Source organism: Ascidiella aspersa, chromosome 4 (assembly GCF_963924565.1).
Source record: "Ascidiella aspersa chromosome 4, kaAscAspe10.2, whole genome shotgun sequence".
NCBI classification, from domain to species: Eukaryota; Metazoa; Chordata; class Ascidiacea; order Phlebobranchia; family Ascidiidae; genus Ascidiella; species Ascidiella aspersa.
In genome coordinates this window covers 21,812,886-21,831,960 of record NC_139450.1, presented here as the reverse complement: position 1 = coordinate 21,831,960, position 19,075 = coordinate 21,812,886, and the positions used below count along the sequence as shown (strand labels likewise).

The window sequence follows — 19,075 nt, the reverse complement described above, 5'->3', positions numbered from 1 at the left end:
CAGGATTTCGAATAAATCCTTGAACCCGAACCGAACCTGAACCGGAAAAGTCAAATGGTTCGACTCCCTGCGATACACCTAGTTCTGTAGAGACTTTGATATTTATACCACTATTTCTTGTTTTAAAACGTGTTTTTGATAATTTTTGAGAAAAATTGTTGCATTTATGCAATGTTTTTAAGCCAAACGATGTCAAACAAAAAAAATTTTGCATGTTGTACATTAGTGCTGCATAGCCAATCAAAGATATAATTACCAAACATTTAAGAAAACTACTTTAACCTTGATTTATTACCAATCTCTGTTTTATTTGTACATCTTGTATTATTCGAAAGATATTTCAATAAGTTAACATTTTCACAAAATAATTTCTTCGCACAGTAACGTAATTATGAAAACTACCACCTTGTAATTCAACAAATGTCATAAAACACAAGATTGTGACGAATCCGAAATCCAGCCGAACATTTCGTGTGTAAAATAAATCCAAGAGTTGGTTAAGTAAGACGAGGCATCACGCGAAGAATTATATGAAGAAATATATGAGGAAATAATATTAGTCAGAACATTGCTCTTACTGGTACATACCCAGGGTATCTTGATTTACATACTCAATAGCGCGCTTTAACTTAACAACGTTGATACAAATATTGCACTTATATGTACTCTATTATAGGGTACAACCAACTATCCGGTAAAAACAAGCATATCGACGAACAATCCGTCACTATTATCGATGTCTAGTTTCTAGAAAGAGAGAACAAAGAAAGAGCCACAGTAAGATACTGTGACAACACAAAACACGATTAGTAGTGAATTAAGTTGTTTAGGGAGGTGGCTCTCAAACAGGGGAGTACGGAGTACTTAGGGTCCGCAAAAATATTTAGAATTAATTTTTTACATGTAGCATATCCTTCTCGCAGAGATAATTAAAGATAAACCTTTTCATTATAATAACTAATTTGACAGCTTGTGTCGATTTATAGAAAAATGTTTTGAGAACCACCGATTTAGGGTATTCACTGGTATTGTATTTTCATGATTATTTTTATATGAATTTGTTGAGATATTATAACGTTTTTTTTTCCACAAATGAATATAAGTTCAATGCATGAAAAAATACTTCACAGTTGTGCTTGCTTTAAACATCACAGCGACGATATTTTAACAATCTTAGAGTTCGTTGTATCCGTGTTTATCTCAATGCATTCACCTGGTGGGAAGCTGTTTGCTTTCGTAATGCATTCATTTGATCGCTTTTCAACCTTTTGTTCTACATAGGGCAATTTAGTCGACAACGAGCCTATTGCGGAGGAAGGAAGCTCTCTGGCCTCGACGTATCCAGGTGGTTGTTTGTTCGCGTAATTTCCACTATCGGTAAATGGTTTCGGCAAATCATGATCCAATTTATACATGTCGTTGTATGTTGCACTTTCCTTGCAATCAATTTGATGAGGAAACAAAACATCGTCATCACTTCCTATGAATCTATAGTAGTCGGAGGAGGTAGTTCCACCACTAACACCAGATGTCGATGAAGTAGCATCGGATGACCCCAATGGCGTCATCGGGACACTTAAAGTGCTTACCGGCCCGGTCCTGCTAACGGTTTGGGTTTTGAAATCATACTGAGCCCTTTTGCGGTCTGAACCTAAAGAAGTATTTAGTGAAAGACAATCGCTAGCGACATGAATTGCATTTGCTGGAATCTCGGACGAAAGCTGTTGACGCAGCTCTTCGTCGCTGTCGATGGCCTCATTCATTGAAATATCTTTAGACGAGCTGGTTGTAAATACTATTGACGTGGGGTTTGGATTGTATTCTTGATGATTTGTCTTCCAAGGATGTGGTAAGATACCCAAGGTAACAGGTTGAACATTGCTGTAAAACAGTTAAACATGTGTGCTGTTATCTTTTTTAAAGCGAATTTTATACTCTTATTGTTTTGACTTGTTGCCCTAAATACGTATCCACGGAATCAGGGATGTCACAGTGTATAGCAAAGCGTTGTTTATAGACAGGGAAGTTTCCCTTCCATTGAGGGTAAAAATGTATTAAAATAAAAGGGCCATGATGTTTAAATAGGTTTTACTAGATAATTGTTTAATCAAAATTCCATAGTCTAACCCAGGGTTTCTCAACCGTGGCCCTCGGCCCCCCTGGGGGGCCACGAGCATAAGTCTGTAGCAATGTCGTGGTGTTGCAAAACCCGTGTAATTGTTTTTAATTTTTTTAGCTTGTAGTGTTAAACTTTCTTTGACTAATTGTAACGCATTTCTCTTACACGTTACTACTTGCTATTCGTGATAAGTTTTGCAACAGTCTACGTTAAGCTTGCTATTGTTTATCTGCTCGCCTAATTGCCAATCATTGTTACGTCACATACAACAACATTTGTGTTTTTCTAGTTTACTCAGTTTTTCTTTGTAACGTTTAACCAGCATTTTATGAGTTTGTAAACGACAAGTTGGAATGATAGCAAAATTAATACAAGCAAGTTGAACATTTTTTTCACAAAACGATTGTTGTTGTTCCATTGATTAAATTTGTGGCAAAATTAATTGTGTTAAGTGGTCGAACGAAGGATAGTTGAATTGCATATACTTCCAGAGAAGTGTAGTAATGAAAATACGTTTTTACACGAAGCTTAAACAAGGTTTTGTGTTATTAAATGTCGAAAATACGTCTCTTTTGGCTTAACAAAAGTTAGACGAGACGGTCATGATTGTGTGCAGTGTCTGCAGTGCACTGCTCGCTGGTGATGTCAAATGCGTCATTACGACCCTTAAAACCTAAAAATCGTTGTGATTAAAAGTCAAAGCAAAATACGGTACCCAAACAAAACATGATGCCGCCGATGTTATTTCTGCCAAAATAATACGATTCGACCAGAAGCGACGTTACCTTATTTTGGGGGGCCGAGGGGATCAAAAAGCCTTTCGAAGGGGGCCACGAGGCATGAAAGGTTGAGAACCACTGGTCTAACCAATCTTTCAGTTGAAAATGGGAAACCTCGACCTTTTATTGTTCGTAATTCTCTTTAAACATTTTTTCTTTGTACGGGATTTTGTGTAAGGCGATTCGTTTGGCAGTATGACAGGGCTACCATATTTTCAACACCCAAAAAGAGGACATGTTTTTGCCCGCAAGTAAAACGACAGTAGAATGGTTACGTTTGAGAAAATTGTGCCATATTCACAAGCATTCAGCTTCGAAATTAATACGTCCCTTTCTGAAACAAGAATACTTCTGGCGTATCTCATCAGTAAACAGAGTTTTTTCTCTTCGGCATTATAATTTATAGCTTTGTTTGCTTTATGGTTGTCTATATTTAAAGAATAATAAAGAATAATGAAAGCATCTGCTGAAAACCACCTGTATGCTATATACCAGTGATCCTTTACCTTTTTCAGCCGCGCCCCCTTTGGCAATTTTCCCCTCCCCCATGTGAACCTACGAAAAGCAATTTGGCATTTTCAATTAAACATTACTGAGAAAAATTGAAAATAGTAAAGTTTGTTGTCGGTAAAAAAATTGAGTTTAAATGAGTGAATTGGCGCTAAACTGTAAATTCAGCAGGCTTTTTGCATTGGGCACACAACAAATTGCTCGTGCACGAGCTGATTTTGACAAACGTATTGTGAGGGTATTTACTCCACAGTTGTAAGGCTGTGATGTCGAGTGCAAATAAAAATGTTAAGCGCAAAAATTAAACATTGCGTTATCGTGTTTCAAAATATGTGACGAATGACGACACACAATACAACGGCAATATTGCAAAAACATTATCGATTCGCGCAAAAAAGTTTAAGCCCCCCAGTTGCTAGTCTGTTATCATATATAAAATATGGATAAAAATAGTTCGAACGGTGGATGAAGTTTATCGTTTATCTATAAGTTAGCAAAATTGTAATTAAATATGGCCGTTATACCTCCGACGATATGAAAACACGCAATGGCACTCAAAGAGACTTTGTGCTAAAAAAGTTAGCAAACGTAGAAAACACAAGATTCGCGCGAAGCAGGAAAATTTTTTGCAGTTTCAATATTAAAGTTGGCAAAAAAGAGTTTGTACAGCGCTGTAGGAGTGGTGTACAACCCAAACGAAACCATAGAATCATTGCATAAAATTTAACTTAGAGCTCGCGGCCCCTAAGAATTGCTTGGCACAACACTGATGATATAGGATAGGCTAAGCCTACAAAACTCATAACTTTGCTTTATTAATGGGCGTTTTTAGATGTGAGGTTCTGTTGTCATTTTTCTGGCGCAATGTTTGCAATAACAATTAAGAAGGTAGGGCTGGTAGGGCAATTTGTTGGAAAACCTATTTTAAACCAGCAATTCAGCATATTTCATGGCTACAGTATTTTTTGGAATTAAATACAACGTCTCACCTAAAAGTCTTGTTACAAGTATAGGTAAGTAACTCGAGGACATTTGGACATTTTTAAAGAGGACATATCAATTGAACGTGCTTTATTGTAAAAACTAACTCAGTAACAGATTGAAACAAGATATGTCCCGAAAATAAATTTTCGGCCCATATAACTAAAAATACCAATGTTATAAGTTCTGTGTAAATTAATTATAATAAATCTTTTGAGGTAGTCTACTCGGCTCGATCAGGTAACGAGTATTCTGGTAATCAAGCTCGATCACTTTACCAGTGCTGATTGTATTTGTTAATAGAATGTTGCCTTTGCCAACACTTGCAACTCGTGTTGCTGTGGTTAAATAGATATTAAACTCAAATGTAAACAAATATATTTGATGAATATACTGTTGCTGCCAGGCATTATATAATTATAAAGGGGTTCTTCTGACAATTATTGTGTTTAGCGTCGACGTTCGCGTTCTCCAGTTATTCACGCCTTCCTTTTTTCGCCTCGTTTTGCCACCTTGTGTTTTTGTCTTTTGTTTTTTGTCTTTTGACTCACTTTATATAAACCCTTCTGTATAGTTACTAGTCTTTTGCCCTGAAGAAGATTACCCATTTCGGTAATCGAAAACGTCGGCGTTTAACACAATAATTGTCAGAAGAATCCCTTCATAAATATATTTTGTAACCAAGGCTGCAGTTTTATCTTTCAAATTACATACAGATATTACCAACTGCTGTTGCTTGAATTATTGTTTTTGCTGCGCTCCTGCTCGATATTTTTTGGATGATGGTGAGATTGATTGGCCGTGTTAGAAAGTATCGCCATTGGTGTTTGGTGGTGTTCATCTATCGCCTTCTGGTGGTAAATTCTTTCCAATGTAACCGGCTGATGAGATGAGGCAGATCGTGCTGACATGAGAGAACCAGTTTCGTGGTCGTTGCTCAGACCAACTGGCATTGCAGCGATAGTATTGGACGGGTCGTTTTCGACAATTGCATGGTTCTAATGCAACAGAAAACCAAAAAAGGTAATAAAAAGGTCCTTTAAATACGAGCTTTAACATATGTTTTCTTGTGCGTAAATAGTTAATAAATGTTTACCGTTGTTTTTTCCAAACAGTTAAGAAGATGGAAATGACCTTTCTCAAAACCGTTATTATTGGAATTTCCTGATGTGCTTGTTCCTGTGTCACTCTGCAAAAAATCGATAGTTAAAATTGAATAATAAAAAAATGGTATGTTATGTGTTTACATATTGATTTGGTCGATTCTCGAAGTTTCTATCCACCTTTCTTTGGTAGTATGTGCTATCGCCAGAGTGCTTGCCAGCTTTGATTCGGGCCAATCGTGCTCTCTGTGGAAATAGAATGGGTTATAGAATCACATGCCTTTACCGCGTTGCAGTTTCACATAGATTTTCAAAGGGACAACGATAATTTAAAAAATATGCAGGTTAAAAACATTGCAGAAAAGCACACCAGATATATTTATATGCTCAAAAATGGGGGAATGTGCTCGACATCGACTTAGTTAAATAGCCACAAGGAATTTTTTTTTAAATAAGTATAATAGTAACAATAACGAATAATTGTGGTAATTTATGAAGTTTTGCTCGAGTTTTGTTGAAATCGTGAAATTGACATCGTTACGCAAATCAATAGAACAATCAATTCTACACATGGTAATTAGACCTTGGTTAGTCGTAACCGACCGCCTCGTTTTCCCTTAACAACCATTCCCAAGATCTTCATTTGGTATAAACTTGCTAATGTAAAAAAAGAAATGCCGTATTGACCATTTACTAAGCGACCACATTCTGGTTGTGGTCAATATACTTTGATGTAGAAATAACAATGGAATAATTTGATATCAAGTACCATGTAAAATTTGTCATATTTGATATAAGTCGCCGTGTGGTATTTGTTATACGAAAAATAGACAAGAAAAAACAAAATAAACTAAGAATTTAGCAAAAAAGGGGCAAGAACAACCGTCAGTTTAACAATTGTGTGAATGAAATTTCCTTTAGTGAACCAGTCGTGTTTATGAAGGCACCATTCATAGCTTTAGTCGATCCCGTGTAACATAATATAGAACGTAGGCCATTCGACCACCAAAAACTCATCTTGCAATACTCGACAAACCTCTGTGTAACAACATTTATATAGAATTGAATTTTAATTAACAACATTTTTTTTTCTACAAAACCGAGATAGTATAAAAACAAACATAAAATTACTGCTATAAAATGTCTTGCTAATCTATGATGAGATTAGTTTTTTATTCTTGATAAAATGGGCATTATTCTTGATAAAATGAATTAAATTAATTATTTTGGTTTTTTTCAAGTTACATTGTCAATTTTGTATTGTTTCGTCATTAGCGCAATATACATATTCTTTGGGAAAAAGTCGTAAGGGCGTAAATAACCGTGCGCCTTTAATTTTAAGGGAAACAAAAGCGAGTCACGTAGGCCGACTTATTTTGCAACGCTTACAATGTAAGCGTTTTCAAAGACCCTCGGGTTAGTACCGATTTATCTGTGCGATTTACGTTGTTCAGTACGCCTCTTGAAGAAGTAGATAAAAACGTGAATTAAATTTAGCAATTTATCGAAATTTGCAATTTGCCCTTGCACAATTCTTTAGCGTGTGGAAATTACTTGCGCAACATTCTTGATCTAGAGTAGACTATGATAAGCGAAAGTAATACCCAACACGACATATTTTTGATATATATTACGCAAGTGTTTTGTGGTGAAGCTTTAGTAGAAAACAGAAGCAAACTGTCCATAAAACAAAACATGATCTAAAATAGTACGCTACGAGTATTTTTGCTAATTTGTGGCTTTTCCAAGAAAGTTGCGTTATGGTATGACACCATTTTTTGTAGCCGTAAGAGTAAACTATTATATTTGAGCCATACAGGTTATCCCATGATTAACTATTTGTACAACATCAAGGCTTTCGTCTTTTCGCTGAAAACCGTAAAAGTTTTGTATTTACTTTATTGGTCGCCGGACCAAATTAATTTTGTATTTATTTTCCCAGGTTCAGTATAGCTAAATCAAAGAGAATATATTTAGTACCAAACTAAATGGAATAATAAGAAAAAGATAAAAAATAAAATAAAACGGGAATTAACAAATGGTAAACATGTGAACGTCAAAAATAGTTGAAAACATGTGGTGACCTTTTCTAATCAAGCAGATGAGTTTTCAACTATAAATCAAGCACGGCGACAGCGGCTGTTCCCGTTGGTACCGATAATTCACTAGTAATCGCCCATCGAGACTAGATGTTCGTTAAAGTCGTTAAAAGCATCGTGGAAATTTAATAATGCAAAAGCTTTGTCACGTTCTCCATCTCCGTTCGCTCAATGCAGTCTCCCTCTGCGACCTTCAATTACTTCTAGACGATAGACTATTGCGACATTTTCACGCTAATGAATAAATACGAAGAAACGATTTTGTTCAGACAATACGCATTAAGTCATGGCAAGTTAAGTATTTATTAAATGCCTCAAGCTTACATGATTTGTGCTAATTTGAAATACACCGAGATAGTTTGCATCAGATACAAACAAAGAATACAACAGTTGACAAAACTCAACAAGTTGATCAAACTGAAACAAAAACTACTTGTTGACTTGAACACGTTTTTACAGTTGACCGATGCGTTTTTTAACCGGGGAAAAAATCTGTTTTACTTTGCAGAAACAAGTCAGGGGAGAGTACAACATACTATAAATCCTAAACAAACAACTCAAAGTGAGATAAAAAAGAGAAAAAATGACCTAAATAAATACCCTATTTATAATTGGTCACAAAAACCACTCATAAAAATTAAGACCAAAGAAATATCCATGGCAAAATATACAATAACCGCAACCGCGTCAGTTCCGTATTCTTATTGTACTTATCAGCTTTAAATATTATTTTTAAACATCTTTTGGTGGTTGCATTTGTATGGCTATTTCTATAGATATTTATTTGCTGTAATTTATGTACAGTAGGCCTATATATGTTGTAGATATACCCCAAATATGGATGTCCGATAATATTAGATGGAGCCGATGCCTGATGGTAAGTGGTAGTATCGTACTTGTTCGATATTAATGTGGTTTTAATGCGGATCATATACCAAATTAATATGGAAATTTTAGCCAAGATTTGCGATCAAACGCAGCAAATCACCTTGAAAGTTAAATTTATCAAACAATTGTAGGTTAATAACTTGAGTTAACTTGAAACTCTTTAACGCTAAAGAAATTAACTTAATAACACGAAAAAATCGACTTTAAACTTTTCAATTTTGTCAATTTGTGTTGGCATATTAGCTTAATAATAACGTAATTTGGTATCGGATAGGAGGGCGATCGTTTTTGTCCAAAATAGCGGGTATTGTCATCAAAATAAAATGGCAAGTATCCCTAATCGCAAAGTATTACAAATAAAAGTTACCTTTTGAGCTCGCCGCTTGTCTTGTCGTTGACTTTGGCTGTATATACGACCAAAGTTACTCACAATAACTGGTACAGGTAGTGCAATCACAAGCACTCCGCTCAGGGAGCAAACGCTTCCAAAAATTTTGCCAGCAATAGTTGATGGTACCATGTCTCCATATCTACATTAATTGCATCAGTAAATTATTTATTTTTAATGGTAAAGTTACGTAGCTAGTATATCTAGATATTTTGACAGGGGGACCGGTTGGTGTAGATTCGGTGGTTCCCAATCTTTTTGTTCTTGCGACACCCTTTTCGGTTTAAAAAACTTTCGGGACCTCCATTACTGTATTAAGCCACATATAAACAAGAGTAATTATTAATTCTAAAATTGACAAAAAAACTAAACATTTTTGTACGGATTGTTGCAATTTTCATAAAAATCAAAGGGTGTTTCAGTATTATGCACGACATACTAAAGTTGCGGTTAAGGTCTTCATTCGGGAATTTAAATTTCCCTTAAGTAACATGAACGAAAAATAAAGATTTATTTTCTTCATATTAGTGCTAAGTCAAAAACAAAAGATGTCATTATCTGCTTGTAGTGTTGGCACCACTGGGGTTGCGGTCCACCAGATCTCGTCAACGATTAATAACGATAACTTGAGTCGACATTCCATCAACCGTATTTACCACGAAAAACATTTATTTAAGTATCTTTAAATGCTTATATAAAAATTAATTTGACCGAATGTTGTATGTTCATGTTCGAATTCCCAACGTGTAAAAAAGCATCGATCGTTGACCACACAAGGTTTTAAGTAATTAGCCGGTAATACTTGAATTTGTGGTAGAGACCTCCTAAATGACGCTCTATGACGTAATTTTCGAAAATATAAGCAAGGTATTAAATAGACTCTATTACACATCATGGTAAATGTCGTTAATGTAGTTCTAATATAAAAGAACCATAATGTCATATTTCAATATGGCTATTTTTATACTTATCTCACCCCAGCGTAGTCATAGTTACGATGGTGTACCAGAAAGCTGAAGGGATGCTGATGAAAGTCGTGTTTTCAAGGCCTTTTTCAGCATAAAACATGACTGTAGCAAATATAATAATGGCCATGGTAAGTGAGAAGAGAAGAAAGCCAAGTTCACTGGCACAGCTCTTAAGTGTGTACCCCAAAATGCGTAAACCTTGTGAGTGCCGGGAAAACTTAAATATGCGAAAGACTCGAAATACACGCAGTGTCACAAACGCACCGCTAACATCCTCATTATCAGTTATTATAAGTCCGATATAGTAGGGCAAAATGGCTACCACGTCAATAATGCTCATGACAGAGCGAAGAAATTTGCAGCGGTTTGGTGCTGCAAACAATCTTAAAAAGTATTCGACGGTAAAGATCATCACACAAGCTGTATCTAGACAAAAGAATATTAGCTGATATCGTTCACCACATGGCAATTCCTCCAATGAACCATCTTGCTTTCCACAAGGTACAGTCTCTACAATATTGGCAAAAACTGACACTGCAATAAAGAAGCCTGTTACGTAGTAAAACACGAGAGCCGGAGTACTGGTGTGTGGATTTTCGAAAGCTCGCCACATTCTCTTACGAAGTGATGTCGAAGGTGTGGGGATTAGTTTGCCAGCTGCAGCCAATGTATTACCAGAAGCACCTCCGGGTTCTTGAGCGACAGAATCGTCGAGGAGTCGCTCGTCGTGTTCTCTTTTACGATCCCGATAATCCTCATAGCAACAATCGGCGATCATTTCAGGCATTATACCAAAAAACGACAGTTCGTCTTCAATGGTAGTTATGCATTCAGTTCGAGGAAAGTGCATTTTTCCGGTTCGATAAAAGCATAAAATATGACGAAAGACCTCCGGGTCGCGATCAAAGAAATATTCTTTCTTTTCTTCATTGTAGAAAAAATCCTTCTCTTTTCCGCCAAGCATAGTTTCCGGAAATTTTTCAAGAGTATTCTTCCACGCTTGAAACCTGCGTCCACTGACGTTCAACGTAACGACTTCATCTTTAGTTTTACGGTGACTGAATGGCATCGGAGGTAAGTCATTTGTGGCGACTGGAACCCAGCCTGCAAATTAATAATCACGTTTTTTTTTAAGAAAAGGGTAGCTTTACTGTACTTAGTAATCTAAGAAAGACAAGTTTTCAAGTAATACCACTCGGGGGTTATTTGTTTTAGTAATCACCCTGTGAAGACTTAATGATTGTATACGATTACCTTTAGGTTTCATTGAAAGTTAGTAAAAGTATTGCAAATTTGATATTATTACAGATGCAGTAAGTTTTACTTTCGAGTTAATAATAAAGTGAAAACTTTTTTAAGAGTTTTTTAATTGTTTTTTTGGCTTTCGTAAACACAAGTGAACTTGGGGAACATGGTTTTGAACTTTAAGCTATAGTTAGTGGTTTAAACAGTGTAGTTTTACCTCGAAATCCGGTATCTGACATTAAAAACTTGGATATTGTAATTTTTAAATCTCCCTGTGGAAAACAAAGACTACAACGTATGGTATAAAAGAGGTATGCACAAACTTTTAGCTGTTGACAGCCGCATTGACAATCTTTATTTTTTTTTACGGCAGCCAGTAGATTTATTTTAGATGACGACAGAAAGTTAAGTCACACCGTGACGTCATAAAACAATTAATGTTAAAAAGGTATGTTGTTCTCTAACGTACTCGTGCGCAAATATGCAACTTCAATGTAGTATAAAAAAAACCCAATATTTTTTTAATCGGGTTTAAATTGGCAAGGCGTTTAATTCAAACGAAAAGGGCTTAAACCAGACAGGGGCAACATACGGCCCACGGCTTAATTTTGCTAAAATGTATAAAAGCAAAAACAAGGGCGAGTTTCTACACGTTTGGTCGTACGGTATCTTAAACACTCTTTCCAGACCCTTTCCCGCAAAACTCTTTAGACCATTTTAAATACTAAAAGGGAAATTATTTTCGCGCTCCACGCGAATTTTTTTTTTCTTTGCAGACAAAAAGCGTCCTCCGCATTAGGGTGCTCTCCCCATCGAAAGTTTAACAAACTTATCCTAATATTTATTTATTTTTGCGCTTCGGTCGAATGTATTCCGTCTTTAAATTATGAACTAAATACCAGCCGTTTTCTAAACTCTGAAACATACCGATTTACATGTTGTCAGCCTAATTTAGTTAATGAACCCGATTAATACCGTCTTTGCAATATGGCCGTTTTACCGCAAGTAACCCATCGGTAACTTAAAGCCTCAAAAAGCCAAAAAAAAACATTGAAGTTTTTTGTGAGAAATTTTTATGTGTTTTAATCTTAACTTTTGGGTCAATGCACACCACAACTTGATAAATATCAACATATCAACAAGATACTTAGTCTTTATTTTTATCTGTGCTCAATGCGTCCAGCCCCCTATAAATCTAAATTAAAGTTGGCATTTTTAAACAAATATAGTCGCAATTATTTCTCGCTTTGTGCGACGTCTTCTTTAAATTAAACTTAAATTGCAAATTTTAGCACAACTACAAACGTAATAACAAGTTCGTTAGCTTATTTGTAGAGTATGACCTCATATTGCGTGTATTTGAGATCTTATTTTTGACCTGAACCGCCACAGCATTTTAAGTTTCTCTTGCGACCGGGTTTAAAAATAATTGCCCACCCCTGGCTTAAACACATAAAAATAATCGCCTATTGTTACAAATATGGCAGTTATATTCTAATTTAACAGAAATTGGACTTTAACGATTTTGTTACTCGCTGCTTAACATGCTATAATATGCAAATATCGCTTTAATATAAACTTACTTAAAACGGTTTAAAACCCAATAAAGACAGATAGAAGTTCGCGCGAAGGGCGAAACAAAATTGTATTTACGCATAGTAAAAGTTGGCAAAAAACGTAGCCTAGTTGTTTTGTAGGGTTTATGGCCAGGTGATCCGCCCCTGCTCACAATGCTCTTAAGCAATTGGAGACTGATGTCGGCCTGGCCAATAACATAAAAATCTTGACTAATTATAATCCTGTTTCAAAATCCAATTGCTGCATTAGGTGGACACAAGTTTGTATCAACATACGGCCGCCAACACTTAAATACGTGCAGGCCGTATGTTGATACAAACTTGTGTCCACCTAATGCAGAAATTGGATTTTGAAACGTTCTTAAATACGTGCAGGCCGCAAAACTGTGGCTAAGGTTGTGCGCCCTTGCTATAAAATGAAACTCGTATAGATAGGGATGTTCAAAGTAGAATCATAAAGCATTCTTGAATAATAGGTTTTGATTCTAGAATAACTAATCCCGAATATGGAAAAGTATATATTTAATTAATTAATTATTTACCTTGATTTTTTGGGGTTGATTATTCATATTCCTTTAGTGACGAAAGAGCAATTAATCGCGAAACTATTTGCTAACATACTGTATCAATATCGAAATTTTTACAAATAATTAACGCTCTAAACAACTGATATTTAAAGCATTTGTTCAAATTGTAATGCACAACCACAACAAAACAAAACAAAACATAAAACATGATAGAAACACCTAGCTGTTTCCCAAATTTATATTTTTAGCCATATGAGTGCAATGCAACATAAAGCGATTCAGACCATTTATAAAACTTTGGTGAGTTTTAGTTATACTTTACTAGACACGTGATCTGTTAAAACAGTCAAATAATATGCTACATACGAAAATACAAAGTTATCACTGTCAGTGATGCATTGCTATTACAAGACAGTTATAATTATACGCTGCAACGTAAGCCCGCTGAATATTGACCTACAGTTGACTTTAGTAACCCCCGCAATGTGCTTTGCGCGTTTTACGGCACGAACATGTTAACCGCTCGCACAAAACATTTGATTGACACTTAATGAATTAGGCCAGTGGTTTTCAACCTTTTTTAACGGCGAAACAAATACTGATCGTAATTTTTACACTACAGCGTAGCTTTGGCGACCTAATTATCTTCACTGATATTTTGCAAGCCTAAAGTGAACAAAAGAGAAATAAGACAGCAGCACTAATAAATTTGAATTTAATAAACATGAGTCATGTCTTTGTATTGCTTTCGCAATTTTCTAGAACCAAATATCAATCAATCTAACAATGTAAACTGCAGTTTTAAAAAGGCTCCAAATTCTTTCGACCCAATTTTCGGTCACGACTATACGCTCGAGTAACCGATCGAGTACCAAATGAAGTCATTACCATGCTCAAGCAAAATAGATGAACCTGCAACATTTAAATGTATTTTTTCAGGTCATTACGCCCAAATGGACATAGTGGTTAAGAATAAGGTAAGAGAACCATGTTTTGCATGCTGTACTTTATTCGCCATATAAACATGATGTTCTTGATACGTCTAAACTTTTTATCAAACAAAACCTGTTTTGTATCGCCATGTAACGTTTAAACACAAGGGATGATACCATTGCAGCTGACTTCGTGCAGTTGATAGTAATACTGTCAACGCCTACCCAATTACATTCATAATGTATGTTAAACCAGCGTGGTCCACCTATATTTCGTTGTGGGTCATCGGAAGCAATTAGTTTCATATAGCAAACAAAACAAAAAAATGCATCTTTTAGGTTTCAGTTGGCAAGATGTTTACCTTAAAGGTGTGCTTGACGCATTGGCCGCATATCAAGATTAGCACTTCTTATTTCCACACCTGAATGGCTGCACCGAAATTACGTACGATTTTCGCATAAAAAAGAATACCTTGGTTTTTCTTGATTTTAAAGTTGAATAGGTGTTACTCACGATACAATGGCCATACTGCAAAGCTGTATGAAAAATTACAAGCGGAAATTTGCATTTTGCAGGAAGGGAATTATTTCACATAGCGATTGACTTTGGAAACATAGAAAAGTAGAAAATATTACGGCGCGTATTCATTGGCATGCCATTATGCAAACCATACTAATAGCGCAGAAAATTTGCGCGTATAGTGTGAAAAAAATGTCGTAAAGGAAATAAATGCTGCAATGTGTGGCCTTTTGATTTCATTGTAGGCCAATAAAAAAATTAGCGGGCCAAATTTGTCCCGTGGGCATGTAATTGGACCACGCTGTGTTAAACAATAGTTCCCAAACTATTTTCCAGGTGACTTTGTGCTTTACGCCGTGCAATGTGCGAACTGTAATCATCATAGACATGCGAGATTTGATTAAACTGACCTTATGCTTACAAAAAAGCAATATATTTTTTACAGCAACTACTGTAAATAATGTTTGTTGCTTTTCATGGAATATTATTATTCGGTGTGTTACTACGGCAAAGTCAACATTGTACAGATTACAACTACAAATTTGACTATACTATGATTTCAAAATATCCAAACTTATCTCCAAAGAAATTAATCCGATCCCCGCAAAATCATTTCAAATAGCATTTTTTTCATGCTGAGTTTTACATTGCATGATACAGCATTTAAATGTAATTATGTAGCTTACATTATATTTTGGGTTATTTAGATTTTTGTAACTAAAAAAGTACTTTTTTGTGTGTTTCAAATAAAGGTACAGCCTTTAAAATGCATTCGTAATGCGGCGGAAGCTATAACAAGTAAATGTTTGACCACTTCCATAATGCGTCTTTTTTAAATATGTCTGTTTAGGGTTATTATCTAATTTCTGCATAAATCTGAGACCACAAAAAATAATAAGATGGAATAAAAACAACCGCTTGACGATTGTCGCAAAAATACAAAATTTTAGTAGTTTTACTGGTAAACTGTTAGCGGGATGGCCTTAACAAATCAACGACAAGGTTTTGCTGGCCCTATGTGACTTTTGGAGAAATGTTCCATGTTTTCTCGGTTTGTACGTTTTGTGGTTTCGTTCTGTAGCAATCCCTCCGATTTGAAAACGTTTAAACTTGGATATCCGCAGGGCCTACTCGAGGTTGAGTAGCCTGTTCATTTTTCTATGCACTTTGTAGACCACACTGTTGTTGTAATTAAATATTTATTTGGTTAGTGATGTTATGGTATGACAAGACTTGAATCCTATGGAGGCATATACCAAAATGCAGGTCCCGCCATTATGCAGGTCCCGCCTCAGAGTACGACAGTTTAATTAGCGACCAAGGTTCCTTAAACTTCTATATACGAAGTTATTCAAAAGGACAAACAATTAAACAATCTTCTGTCAGTTATTGCATATTTAGGATTTGAGTAAAAAGCCGAGCTTATGTAAACATTTGCCACGAAACGCAGCAATCGATCTCAAGAAACACGTACTATCACAAACCATTGTTCAATGCACTAAATTATTTAACAATGCTTTAAACCTAATTTCAAGGAACGTTGGCGACACAGTTCTGGCTTTGGAATTGGCTGTATGAGTGAAATATCCTTGCAGTGTATTTTCGATACTATGAAATAGATAACTCAATCACAAAACGGTGTCGAAATGTTATAAACATTGGCTCTCAGCGTTTCCCTGTCAACGAGCCGGGACAATGGCAGAAAAGTTCACGCTATACCAAAGGAGAAGTAATGAATTATTCAAGGTTAATCGACAGCTTAAACGACCTGGGTCGGTCCAAGCGGCAGTGATAATGCGAACTACCTGTACTGTACAAGACATATAGGCCAACATGTACTACATTGGTACAGTAGCCTGTACTGGGCTTTTTTGCAATACATATGATTCCAAAACAACAGAAAGATCTCCACAGTAAACAAGTAAACATAACGCGATTACGCTGGTTTAGAGCAAGCAAAATAAACTCATACCATGCCGGAATTGTGTATTGCTTTTCGTTAATTGTGAAAATATTTCGGAACCAAAGAAAAGCACTTACCGATGGCAGCAGCTCTTGCAAAGGGAAGCCACGCAGCAACTGTAGCACTCATGTTGCCCCTGAGATTTGCAACTGTGTAAAATCGATTTTTCAAGATGCAATTCGATTGATAGACAATACGGGAATGTTTGTAATGACCCAGTTTCTAACGAACGAAACTTAACATCTTCAAGTTACCTAACAAGAATGAGCATAATTGCAACACGTTTCTATGCTAAAAACCGTAAAAATCAGATAAACATCATACATAGAAATGAATTAAATATCACTGTTCTTACTGCAACTTAAAATGTTGAGCAAACGTTCTTGTTTACGAATGTTTTTCTTACTCCGTACTAAAATGTGTAATAAGTATAAAACGCTTTCCCAAATACTAGGCCTACTGTTTCACTCTGCAGCAAAACCTCGGTTGTTCAACAGTTACAAAGCCACACTGCACTCCTCAGTAACTAAGTTTTTGTGAAGGGCTGGAATTTACAAAACGTCGATGGGATTTAATTAGGTTATAATTAGTTCTTTAATAACCTTGGTATCGTTATAAGTAACGTAGTTTCCACCAGTCGCTAGGTTGCATTGCCATTGATCCGAAAAAATTAAAGCGTTTTACAAACTTTGACTTGTTTGTTACTATAGGACAGTCTTTCCCAATGTCTATTAACAACTTGCTTCTTTAACTTTTCTTTGAATTTATAATAAAAGTGGTACAATGTTGTTAGAAGATAATAATAAACAATAATAACAATATTCAAAACGTAAAAAGTTGTTTTATATTGGTAGTATTCTACAAACTAATTAGAAAGTATATTATTATTTTAAAACTGGAAACAAAAACTTGATATGAAATCGTAAAATTGTAAATAACAACTATCTCCGAAATGCAAGTTTAGGAACAATACGTGGAACAAAACGTAAATTGATATTCAATTTTTAAATTATTGACAATCGTTTCTTATCACGACGATATTTTCATTTCTAGTCTAGACGAGTCACATTGTTTCTAAGCGACATACGGCAATTGAAGTAAAAACGAACATCGATTTTATTTTTTAAACTTTTGTTGCACATCGATATTTTTACCTAATTGCCATGATTAGTAAGTAAGCAACTACCAAATTATCAGAAATTATGACTGAAACTTTTCATTACGTTGTCTTCGTCTCTTACTGTCGAAAACATAATGGACGTCGAACTAATCGCACCCTATCGTCTCATTCACAAGTCAATAGTCAAAAAGCATAGCTTGCAGCGGCTGCAATAATAATTCCTCAATCTTTGCGATCGATCGTCGGGGAACGAGCACACGGCCATTCGAACGATCAATGTTGATTGAAATCAAAGAGAGTACCGCTGTTAGAATCATAATGTAAAACACTGTAGACCAAGTGTTTGTGGTTCTCTTATTTTACTAAGAACGACTAAACATAAAACGCGACCTAAACAGTTAACTGCAACTGACCGAGACGTAAAATTTAGAAAAGCCTCTCAGACTAACCGTTACTAAAATCTTTCGCGCTCTAGACGTTGCTAAAATCACACTCCTAGGCACTAATGCCCTACGTACGCCGAGCAACAGGAGGGACGTCTGTCAACTGCGGGGCGCCTGTGCGCGATCAAGCGCTAAGAAGAAAAACGCTCTTTGGCAAACGGTAGACGGCTGCCACACGTGTGCGCACTGATCCTGAACACAATTGCTTGGTTTACTACATATTCACGTTGCTCCCAATTAACTTGATAAAAATCAGAAAAACGCTTTAACATGTTAAAGTTTATACTTTATGTTGGTGCAACAACTCGCAAGCCTACGACCGTCACGCATCCGACTTTTTTTTTAAGTAAACGCTGGTAAAGTTAGACCTCGCAGCAGTCTTAACAATATTTTGAGATCGTAAGGAAGTAAAATTTAATGCAAAGTCGTACTTGAGGCGGAAATTTCAATATTTCAATTAAATTGGGTAGCCGTTTTTTACTTTAAGGGTTACAGCGATTTGTTTTGGGGACACCATTGACGATATAGATTAAGTAATTAATAAATAATAAGTAGGGCGAATATTTTTTGACAAATTTTGACCTTTATTAAAAATACATAATTTGAACAACAAATTGTTGTTTTAAGTATCACTGTATTAGTGTCTTGGCGTCGTAAACCACACATTTTTGTTGTTTACTGACTACCGGTCGAACACAAATCAGTTATTATTTCGGGTTTATGCAAAACTAATGGAAATGCTTTTAGTTGATATTTTAAAAAGATAAAATAGCTATAAAAAGAAAACAAGACGCTAGTTATTGTACAAAGGTGTTTTGTAAACAGTTGAAATACAACATAAAAATTATTGCAGAAAACTAACAATTAAAAGATCTCGAAATAGGAAATGGGATAATTGATAATCACAAGCGCA

General features: G+C 35.6%; 1 protein-coding gene across 1 annotated transcript; it reads right to left on the bottom strand.

The window, feature by feature from the left end:
- Positions 1 to 380: 380 nt before the first annotated feature.
- On the bottom strand, positions 381 to 16,873 carry LOC146148659 (potassium voltage-gated channel protein Shal-like). The gene is made up of 7 exons (XM_083386464.1): positions 16,677 to 16,873; positions 9,844 to 10,939; positions 8,847 to 9,009; positions 5,637 to 5,738; positions 5,486 to 5,578; positions 5,113 to 5,387; positions 381 to 1,881 (listed from the first exon to the last, which is right to left on the bottom strand). Exons 1-7 carry the CDS (start codon positions 16,726 to 16,728, stop codon positions 1,149 to 1,151), a joined length of 2,514 nt encoding a protein of 837 aa, XP_083242590.1. The 5' UTR covers positions 16,729 to 16,873; the 3' UTR covers positions 381 to 1,148.
- Positions 16,874 to 19,075: the final 2,202 nt, after the last annotated feature.